This window comes from Pempheris klunzingeri, chromosome 5 (genome assembly GCF_042242105.1).
Source record: "Pempheris klunzingeri isolate RE-2024b chromosome 5, fPemKlu1.hap1, whole genome shotgun sequence".
Lineage (NCBI taxonomy): Eukaryota > Metazoa > Chordata > Actinopteri > Acropomatiformes > Pempheridae > Pempheris > Pempheris klunzingeri.
In genome coordinates, this window is record NC_092016.1 from 24,846,412 (window position 1) to 24,858,132 (window position 11,721).

Below are 11,721 nucleotides of genomic sequence, written 5' to 3' on the forward strand. Positions count from 1 at the left end.
ACTTACACACACTTCGCTGGAATTCCCCCACTGATGCCTTTAATGCTCAAGTCCTGTCGGGTAAACACTTCCCCTGCTTTAACCTCTTACTCTTCAGCTAACATTTCTTTAGCTGAGCGCTCACCTGCTTTCAGGGACAACACTTCAACGGACACCTCAACTCCTTTCAGCGTTCACACTTGTCAGCTGGTACTTCAAACCCTTTTCGAGTGGCAGATCTTCACCTTCAAGAAAAAGAAAAGCTTCTTCAGCTCTCCTGAGAACCCCCCACTTCCACTTCCATCTTCATTCACTTTTTACTTCAGCTCCTTTCAGTGCTTCAGCTGAATGACTGAATTTCAGCAGCTTCTTTTAGGCTCATTCAACTTAACCTCAGCTCATTTTGGGGGTTTTGGTTATTTCAAATGTTTCAACTGCAAATTTTCTGCAGTGAGCACACACACACACACACTTCTCTGCTTCTGACTGCGTCTTTCAGTAGAATACTCATCCTCCTGTTTGTATGTTTCTTCTGACATGCACACATTTCTTAGGAATTTCCCCCACCGGCGCTCATAATGCCTCATGGCCTGTTGGGTAAACACTCGCTGCGTTGGAGCCTCATTCTCCCTTCCCATAAGAGCATTTCCCCTGTGGATGTAGATACAAGGCTTATTCTGTAGACACGGGCTCTGTAGATAATGCTGCACTTGCCGAACGTAGCTCAGCATGTGCATAATCATCAGAGAGAAGCAACAAGGAAAAATGATAGCCTTTGCCGCAATGACTGAAGTAGGTTTGACTTGTCAGTGATGTAGACAGTTAGAGAAATTCTCTAGCGCCTAGTTTGGCCCTTAAAAGCAAATCTAATGTATATCCAGCCTGGAATCAGCCAGTAAAATAATTACACTGACATATGGAAGTTTCTAATAGTAGGATGCAAACCCTTCTTAACCCTAATACAATGGAGGTTAATGGAGCAGAACCATTGCTCTTGCTAATCCACAGACGTTGCTGTAAGGCCCCTGAAAACTGTCCACAGTGAGCTCTGAGTCATGTGGACGGTTAAAGAAATACAAAACTATGAGAAATACAACCAATGAAGTCAGACTCCAGTAGGCGGAAGTGAGAAAATGTGTTTTGTGTGGTGAACCGACCCTTTAAGACACCACCTGAGGAACATGTGAAGGTGTGTGTTACTGAATGGTAACTTTAGCTCGACTGCTTTACTCCGTGCACTCCGGTCTCTGTTTCATCCCGTCATAATTAATGCAGGAGTTCACGCAAGAGCAAGCAGCAAGCAGCGATTAAACATAACTATGCATGACGAGTATGACAGCATAACAGGATACACACTATAGATAAACACACACACACACACACACACACACACACACCTTTCTCTGTCAAGCACTGCGGCCTAGAGGTGTGCAAACTATCTTACCACCCAAAAACCATGAATAAAGCCCAAACCTGTGTGTGAGGAAGACGTGTAGCCGAGGAGGGAAGCGGTCTGAGCTGCTCACACGTAGAAATGCTGTCAGTCACACGGAAGAAAACCACACTAAGAGCCAAAATAGGTTTTGCTGTTTATTTCAACACTAACAGTCATGTGTAATAATGTGCTGACTGGCGTTACGATGCAGCCACAGTGCATCTGAGTACTTTAGCCGTAGCCTCAGAGTTGTTGATCTAGAGCCATCTATGTAGACAAAGCGGGCTGAATGCTGTGGACCGAGAAGCCCAAACCGTCCCTGATCAAAGCGACAGAAAGTAGCGACACACAGGTCATTTTGGTGTTTGGATACAGATAACAGCTAACTCCACAGAAACAGTATCATCAGTCTCTTTAGGTGTTACAAGGTTGTTCGTTCTCACCATTTTACAGTTACACAAAGTCAACCATGACAGATGTGACATCACAACAGCCTGACAAACATACAGAGGGATTCAGGTGATGGATTATTTCAAAATAATGTGCTCTGCTTGGTTCTGTATTTTCTGTTGCTGACTGTCTATGCAGTTCCTGGAGGAGAGCAGCTAAACCTGCTTTACAGCAACTATTTCCAGGATGTAAAAAGTGAACTGAGGCTTAAAATAGTTCTTCTTAATGTCACAGCGTTCAGAGATGCAGGGGCTCTGGGATTGCCAAATGGGGTCATTTCTTCCAAAAGCATCTTAAAATCCGATCGTACAGGTGTTTAAAGTCACAGATGGACTCAAAAGCACAGGCTTGACAACGCTGCAAAGACCTCGATAAAAGGCCCTAAATAAGTGGAACATTTACGTCTGTGGAAATGAGAATAACTGCATCATTACGTGGATCATGTATGGAAAGCCGAAGAGACCAAAATTCATGACATCTGAATGGAACTTCAGATAACTTGTAATGTAGCTGGTTTTCTATCGCATTATTAGTACAAATGTGTTATTTAGACAAAAAAAACATTGAATCTGAGCCACAGTCTACTACACTGTAGATATTTACTGTCCAGGTGCATGCTTGTATTCCTGGTGCGACCGTTTTTTGTTACACAGTAACTTGTACTATCTGATAAAGCTGCCGTTCTGATAGAGGACATCATTCCTTTACTTGGACTTTGATATAAACACAAGGCTTTTTTTCTGCTTATGTTGATCACGCTTGAGTGAAATTCTTTTCACCGTCAGAGCAGCCAAACGAATGCCAGAACAATAACCTCTGCACACATTTAAAGGGCGACTCATTTCCACTTTATTCATTTACACATGAAATTCAGTTTGAGCACTAGGAACAGTCATGCTTTCTGTTGCTCCGGACGGAGATTTGAAAATGTAACCCTGGTGATGTCATCAGGCCAATTAAAGGCCCTATCAAATTGCATTGTGGGAATATAGGGTTAAAGGAAATGTAGGATCCTGTGTTTTTTGGAGCTTGGTCTATATTAAGAATAAAAAGTCAGGATATTTCAGTTTTTCCACATTTCAACATTAATGGAAACACTAAAGCCCTTTATTTTTTTAGGACAGACTTTCTTTTTTGACCTCTTCAGGCCTCCGTAATTATTCAAATGAAATAATCTGAGCAGGCAAAATCCATTTTTGCTTGTGTGAAAAGCTCACAGCTCATTGAAATATAGACCATCTGATGAAGAACTGAAAGCTGACTGCGTGTCACAAGCCAAAGATCGACTGTTTTAAACTGTGGACAGTTAAATGGCCACAAAAGAGCTTCATGTTTAAATCCAACCTTTGAAAGCTGATCAGGACAGGACAGGGTAGCAGCCCAACACGCTGTTAAATAAATAGGACTTTTTGTGCTTTCCAGACAGACAGTGATGGGACTATATGACGTGATCTACTCTGCTCAGCAGATAGGATGCGGATCAGTGTTTCAACTCCAATTCACAAACTTTTCATTTCAGATCCCATTGTGCATTTGCGTGACTGAGCGAGCTTCCACAGTATGTTTGTAGCTGACCTAACTGTACTTTACTATGCGTTAAGGTACACGAGATGATGACCTTTTAAAGGAAACCTGTGTGTTTATGGCCACTGGGCCTACGTACAACTACTTTGAAACACTCCGCCTTACGTTCCAGTCGCCTCTGCGACTGTCCTGGCTAAAGCAAGCTGTTATTAACTGTTTGTTAACCTGTGGTCGACTACGCCTCAAAGTTAGTTCCTCATTGCAGACTACAGGTTATAAGTGGCTTATCATAATACTCCTCTAGGCTATTTCTCTTAGAAGTGGTACTTGGTTGACTCTCCTAGTGGAGGTCAAAGGTCAGCTATGGAGCAGCATGGCCCAACAAACCTCTGCAAGCGTGCTGTCCCTCCTAGCTTATTGTGCAACTACATAAAGGAATTATTGCTATAGAATTACAGTGTCCCTACTGAGGTGCATTTTGGGTAGGGAAGACCGTCTTCCAGTATTGCCAACACTGATTTTCTGCCCCTGAGTTTGTGGCTTTGAATTTTGCATAAAAGTCCAGGGGTGGCTCTATACCAGTGACTCGCACACAGGCGGGTTGTCGGAGTCCTGGCTGTGCATGGAGCTCAGGCCCGTGTCCGAGTCCTCGTCGTTTGTGTTGCAGGCCTTGGACAGACCTCTGGCCTGCTCCACCCAGCCGCTGCTCTTCTCTGCCGACGCCGGCTCAGCCTCAGCGCTCACTGCGCCCAGCTCTCCCTCACCATCATCAGTCGCTTGGTTGTTCACCTGCTCTAGCTCCATGGTCTCAACTTTGGCCAGTAGGTCCAGAAGTTCACTCTCCTTGGTCTCCCAGAGTGCCAGACTCAGGTCCAAGTCCCCCCTGATAGCGTCCAGGTCTGTCTTCAGCCGCAGGCCGATGTACAGACTGGTGTCCAGCTGCGTTTTGATCCTCTCCTCCTCCAGCCCGAGCTCGTTCTCGGACAAACTTTCCACATCTGGTTCCACAGCTGGCGCGCCAGACGTGGCGAGGCTCATCTCCTCCGCGACGCCGTCTGTGTCCTTCGCCGCCTCCGCCCCTCTCTCCTCGCGCCGCCGCTTCATCCACCGCCGGTTGAGCTCCTCCTGGATCTCCCCGGTGATGCTCTCCACGAGCGCCTCGCGCTCCGTCAGCTCCTCCTGCAGCCGCACCACCTCCTCACACCGGCGCGCGTACTCCTCGAACTGCGCGAGCGCCTCCGCTGTGCACCGCGCGTCCTGCCGCTCCGCTTTGCGCTTACAGTCCGAAGGAGCGGGCGCCTCCGCGGAGGAGTCCACCATGTATGTGTCCTGCACATAGTTCACCCCGTGTCTCTTGATGCGGTCGAAGTGCACCTTGGCCTCGTACCGCTCGATCTCCCGGTCCAGCTCCTTGATCCTCTGGATCTGCTGGCGGATGGTGTGGTCCTGGGAGATCACCAAGTGAACCAGCGTCTCCATCTTCTCCACCGAGCCTTTATCTTTAGAAACAGCCTGCTCTTTCTTTTTGTTAATCTTATCCAGCTTCCTGAAAGCCTTCCTGACTATGCGCCTCTGTTTCTCCTGGGACAGATTAGCGGCAGCGGCAGCGGCGGTCCAGCAGGTCCTGGCGGTGCCCTTGAGCACCCCGCCCGGACCGCCGCTGTCCCGGCTCTGGACCACCCGGGCCTCGGCGCTGCGGGGCCCGTTGTTGGGCAGCGAAGCCTCGTTCTTCACCAGGACGAAGCGGACATTCTCCTGCTCGTCCCCCCACGCACTCCACAGCCGCAGGATCTTGGTCTTGTTGGGTAAAATCCTCTCGAAGCCTCTCCATTTCTCCACCACGCAGTAGGACTGCGGGGAGCCGGACAGCATCGCCGCCGAGGCGCCCTGCTGCAGGTTCTGGTCCTCCAGCAGCACTTTGACCACGTCGGCGCAGGTGGTGCGCTTCGTCAGCCCGGAGACCAGCTTCTCCTCCCGGCAGACCCACACAGAGATCTTCCCCTCCTCCGCCTCCATCTCACCGCAACTCCCGCACAAAAAAGTTTCTACAGCGTGTCCTCCGAGCGTCTGCTTGTGGCAACTGAGACAACAAAGCAGACCGAAGCAGTCTTTAGATTTCTGACCACATTTCAAGTTGAATTTTAAACTTAGTTTGGCCTAAATAAGAAGCAAAACATTCACCCAAAAACAGATTCTCTGCGCTCCTGTCGCTGCTGATCAGTTCCCACCTCAGAAGTCCGAACATGTCACGTCGATCCGCCGTGATGGACCGTCAGTGAAGAGCTCTCCAGTCCAGCAGCATCCCTTCATGTTCCCCCAGCGGTGTGTTCCCGGGCTGCCTGCCGGGACCTCACCCTCTCTCCCCGGCAGACTGATCTGAGCCCTGCGCGCGGCTCCGCACAGGAGAGGAGCGTCCTCGTGTCCGGACAGGCTGCTCTGCTGTGTGTGTGTGTGTGTGTGTGTGTGTGTGTGTGTGTTTGGGGGGGGGGCTGAACAGGAGGCTGCTGTAACGGCTGGGACACGCCTCCCTGCCACTCTCTCTCTCTCTCTCTCTCTCTCTCTCTCTCTCTCTCTCTCTCTCCCTCCACACACACACACACACACACACTCTTCTTTCTTGAGTTTCTCAGCAGATTAAAACTCTGCATAAAAACACGCATGATATTGTTGAAGACAAAAAAAAAAGCTCCTGGCTCCTTTGTCATGTTTTGATCTTCACCCTGCTATGATTCATTGAAATAACTGTATAAGGCTCAAAGAAGTAAAAAATATCCATTATGTAACAAACAGCAAACATTAGAGGAAAGTTTTTACTTTGACCTTTTGGCCGGTCGACTGTAAACACTAATGAGACTTGAAAGAACCGTTACTGAAGTAAGATTATGAAGGGAAGACCTTTACTCTTAATTGTGTACTTTTACTAAAGTCAAGATCTGTGTGCCTCCTCCATCACTAACAATATGTAACAATATAACGCCAGTAAACATAATGTCACATAATGACGTTTGAGGGCATCTAAAAATGTAGAATACAGAACTTCTTACTTGATTGCTCCAAAAACTTTGTTTCAAATCTTCACGACTTCTCTCGAACATCCAATATTAATCAGACCTGACTATATAGCACCAAGTCAGCACGAGCAACACGAGGCAGACGAAACAGAAACGCGCCTGTATCGCACGTTTGGTTTCAATTTCAATTCAATTTTATTTGTATAGCCCAATATCACAACAGAGTGTCTCATAGTGCTTTACAAAGTTCACTGAAATAAACGTGAAATAACCAAACCTGTTGTAACATCTGTGTTCAAGCAGGACTCATCATCAATCGCTCAGGTTTTAGGGCCTTTAAGGGACAGATTTTAGTGCCTAAGTCAGCACAAGAGGGGGGAAAAATGTCTTTTATGGGTTTCAGGACAGTGTGACTCGCCATCACTGTTGTATATTTGTGTTTCCCCCTGAATGGTTGAAGTGGAAAACCAGAAATAATGAGTCCAGGTTACAAGCCAAGAAGAAGCACACACTGAAGCTAAAAGACTGATGAAGCTCTTACTCAGCACTGTTACACTGCAGCATGCATTGTTACGCTGCTTCATCTTCATAATCCCCACACAGCCGAAGGTTTCACTGTGATAAAGCTCAGATGGACTGAGTATAAAGAAATCCATCTATTACACCCTGCGGGCTTCTCTTATAGCATCTGACCCCGTAATCTGCTCTTTCAACTATTTCAGGCCAGGATGTGGCCAATGGAACTCATGAAAGGATTTATCTGCATTAGGGGTGTTTTGGTGTATGTGAGCATCACATTAATGGCAAGTGTTCATCCCCGGCGGCTGCCATTAGACCGTCCGTGGCTCAGAGTGATGCATCGGGTCAGGTTTGTTGGTAAAATAAGAGTTTAGCAAACCATCTGGGGATGTGAACAAGCACACACAGAATGTGTATGCACGTATCCAGACGCATCAAACACCAGCAGCATGTGCACGCACATCCAGAGCATGCATTACAAACACACCAGATTTGGATAAAGAGGATTGTCAGGAGCTGCGTCTGGGATGTCAGATAACAGAATGTTTGTCTTATCTTTGATCTCATTTCCTGTGAGGTCATCACGTCCGTCTGACCTGCTTATTATTATTGGTTGTCAAGGGTTTGGTACTTCCACTGTTACCGCCATACATGCGACCGCAAAAGAAAAAGCAAGTCCGGCTAACCCAAACATGAAGTGTCAAAAAGAAGAGGCTTGGCTTCCTGAAAATCACAGGCCCACTGTCACCCAGATAAACTGTGCAGCTCTACGCTGGAGTGTGAAGCCCCTCTGTGATTGAAAACACCTTTCACATTATGCAGAGGTGTATCACTGACTCCTGACTTCATAATGAATACGAACGATTGGGGCTGTTCATATGCAAGAAAGTGGTGTTTGAGGTTAATCATGTCACTGATAGAGACGTGGAGCTGTGGGTTTAACTCTTTGAGCAAAGCTCCCTCTGGTGTTCATAAAGGAAACTCCAGTGGTAGAAACTAAGTACATGTACATTTAATTACTGTACTTATGTACACATTTGACCTGCTTGTACCTTACTTGTCTATCTTCTTCTGCTTTATACTTTGCTTCCACTGCGTTTGGGGGCCAAACATTTTATCCTACAGCTTTAGTTACTTTGCAGATTCAGATTATCAATACAAAATATAATTATCTAAAAAATCATGATACTTTATCTGTATGGCTCCAAATTTACCAGCTGCAACATTAAACTGCTGAGCACATTATTAACTCATCAATGATAATAATCCAATAATATGATATATATCATTCAGAAATGGGCTATTCTGCATAATGAGTACTTTACTTGTGGTACTTTACATATAAGTTGATGCTAAATCTTTTGCTTTTACTTAAGTAACATTTTCAGAGCAGGACTTTTACTTGTAACAGTTTTTTTATCTAATATTCTCAGTATTCCTACTTTTAATGCAGTAAAAGTTCTTGAGTACTTCCTCCACCACTGTTGGACTTACATTCATCTGCTCTTATCTTGTTGCTTCTATACAGAATTCAAAAGTCTAATCGTCTCATATTTTCAGTAATCTGAGTGTCATCAGGCCACAAACTCACTTAGCAGCACGTTCATCTTCACTTTATAGTGTAACTTGTTACACAACATGTAACTCAGAGGTCAAACCCAGCTCCTCTACTCAGACATCAAACACACTTATGCACACAGAGGGGATGAGACCGTCACTGCTGAGAGGACGTGAGTGTGGACAGAAGGACGGGTGGACACAGAGGAGACAGACGGAGAGACATGTAGGGCACAGCTGGACCGCACCCAAATCATGTTTTATGTGATCCGAGGGTAAAAACCGATGAATGAGTGCGAGCAGAAAAGCAAAGAGAGAACAGTCAGTTTCAGTTTGACTTAATTCACCATATACACAGTATATAAGCAAACAGTAAGACAACACCAGAGGCTCTCAAGAGCTGCGTTTTTGTTGATCTCACCTCTCCGCACCCTTTACTGACCCTGTGCGAGCCATCGGTGTTGAAGCCCACCTCGACAGCTGACAGGAACAGAGGGGCAATGTGATGCCCAGGCCACTTTACACACAGGTCAGCTGTTCTGACAGGACAAATCAAGCACTTTTCAGGTTTTACCGGTATTTCACAAAAACTGTAACCGAAGGATCACTTGCTAGCTTTTTTCTGTTGCTTTTAACCACAGCTCACAGCATTCACCGGTGGATGGCTCAGTTGTCATGGAGATGGCTGAGTTATAATCATGTGACCTAATTGTAAAAATCTGGTTACAGCATGACAGATTGTATTAAATTCTAATAAAATTTGACAAAAATACATGTTCTCTGGATATGATTGTTAATGAGGACTAATCAGTAAGGACAAAACCCCAGAGCACAGTTTGGAACTGACCATTTATTTAAACTGAATAGCATATGCGTACAAAGTCTCTACAAAGCTAGAAAATATCTAACATACTTTTAGCCATGAAGGGAAAAAAAGTTACAAAGCAAAGATCAGACCCTGTGCAGTACCAACAGACACACATCACTAGCTTTTGGATTTTCCTAAATGTACTCTCTTCTTCGCAAAATAGGATAAACATTAGAATATCAAAGATATACACAACATCTGTAATAAATGTTATTGTCACCTTTATACAAAGCACCTTATCAAAAACCCTCAGTGCACACGCAGGTGTGCTGCACATGCACCGGAGCGAAAAGATTCAAGGCCATTTTGGAATTGATTACAGACAGGATTTCTGTGCCACACGTGGTTCGGAAAAGAAGATAAATATCCAACTTGTACACACGAGACGACATTAACATTAACACGGATGACGATGATTCAGAAACTCAGCAGGTCAACCCATCTGTGAAACCTTTGAAGGACCTTTGGGCATCGTGGATACGCTGCTCTGTGTGGCTTTAGTAGTGTGAGCACACCCTCTGGTTGGTTATGATGAATGGACATTTAACGGTAAAGTCCTACAGTTGCGTCCTTGTAAAGTCTACCAGACGTTTAGGGCAGTTAAATAAATGTGTTTGCAGTGGCCTTTCAATACAGGGCTTCTTCAGTCTGCCAACCAAGATGATAAGAGGTGTCCGTACGAGGTCAAATTAAAATGTCTTAAAAGACAAAAACATGTTAGTGCACACTTTCCTAAAACAGGTTCCATAACTTTGTGTATTTTCTTTTCTACTTACTTCATCAGTACAGTTTTTCAGTGAGCTACAATGTTTCTCTGCTGATAATCCTTTTCCTTGAAACTCTATTTTTTGGCAGAAGCTTGTAAGTTACTCCAGCTTGTAATAAATCGCCTTTCCTCTGTCTTTCATGTCACATGATGACTGTCTTTGGTAAGCAGGTGGTAGATATTGTCCACACAGAGGGTCATTATTGCGAAATCTTCCCCTCTGAGGCCACATGTTAGGTTAACATGTACATGTTACATGTTTGTACTGTGCTGTGAAGGTCTAGTAGTCTGGCTGCAAACAACAAGCTAGTGTAGAGTGAGACAAAGCTCTGGGAAAGCTGAAAGGGTGGGGGTGGTGGGTGGGGGGGTCCCGACACAATGATTCACCAGTGTGTCGAAACGGTTGTGTTTTGTTCAACAGGTAGCTGCAACCCTGAGAGACACCCACAGACAAATAGAGTCAAAACATAGTGGTTTTGGACAATGGCACATCTAAACGGTTTTCAGCACAAAGGTAAAACACTGACGCTTCCCTCACCTGGCAGATCTGAGTCAGACATGAGACATTACTTTTTAAGACTAAATATTAGACAGCCGACTGATTCCAGATCTGGTAAAAAGGTAAAAGTAGCCCTAAGATTTCTCATGTGACTGGGAATTCTGGACACCACGTAGCATCGCAGCTGGTCACACAGCAAACAAAGCCCTGAGTCTTGGCACTGAGTTAATCCACATGCTGTATCCTTCATTACTACCATGTGTTGAACCTTTGGACCCCATTTGTTACCATGATTTTGGTCTGTTAGTGTACACGGCACTGACACTGGGTCTGTCAGCAGTCTGAACAATACCAAGCATCCTTACGGAGGTCTGGGCTCTGTTCCAAGACGCAGGTTAACTGAGTTATCTGGCTAACTTTGTTATGACTTCTCTGATATAACTACTTGTTGGATTAAAACCACGTGTTCGGACATGTTTTTTGGCCATGTGTAATTGTTAGATAGTGATGTCTGAAATTATTTTCAGTTCAGTTTTAAAGAAATAATTTAATGTTTTGGGAAACCCGCTTAGCTTAGCTTAGCAGAAAGACTGGAAAATGGGGAAGCGGCTTCATTCAAAGGTAAAGAAATCTATCTGCCAACTCCTCTAAATCATGTTTGTCTAATCCATCCAAAAACCAAAGTGTAACAGGAACATTTAAATGCAGGGAGTGGTAACTCGCTGGTAAACTGTTGTTTTTTTTACGTGTATTTGTGTGGATTCAAAACATGACATGTAACATGAGTTCATTTTAGAGGTGCTGGTAGGTGGAGTTTGTTATCTTTGGACAGAACCAGACCTGCTTTTTCCCCACTTCTGGTCTCATGGTTCTGACCTCACACTTAACATACAGACACAAGAGTCGTATCAATCTGCTCGTCCAAGTGTACGTCCCAAAATGTCAAACTATTCCTTTAGGGTTTATGAAGAGCACATCATTACCAATGGGGGGGGGTGTCTTCCCACAGTGGGCACATGGCAGCAACCAGATTTTACAGCACGGACGTGATGATGCGTAAATTAGAATTTGTGCTCCCTAGTGGTAACAAGTCCAAGCTGCATTATCTAAAAA

The 11,721-nt window shown here is 45.1% G+C and overlaps 1 protein-coding gene across 1 annotated transcript; it reads right to left on the bottom strand.

Moving 5' to 3' along the window:
• Positions 1-2,942: 2,942 nt before the first annotated feature.
• On the bottom strand, positions 2,943-5,622 carry rassf10a (Ras association domain family member 10a). Its single transcript, XM_070830750.1, has one exon. The coding sequence runs from the start codon at positions 5,402-5,404 to the stop codon at positions 3,962-3,964; it is 1,443 nt and encodes a 480-aa protein (XP_070686851.1). The 5' UTR covers positions 5,405-5,622; the 3' UTR covers positions 2,943-3,961.
• Positions 5,623-11,721: the final 6,099 nt, after the last annotated feature.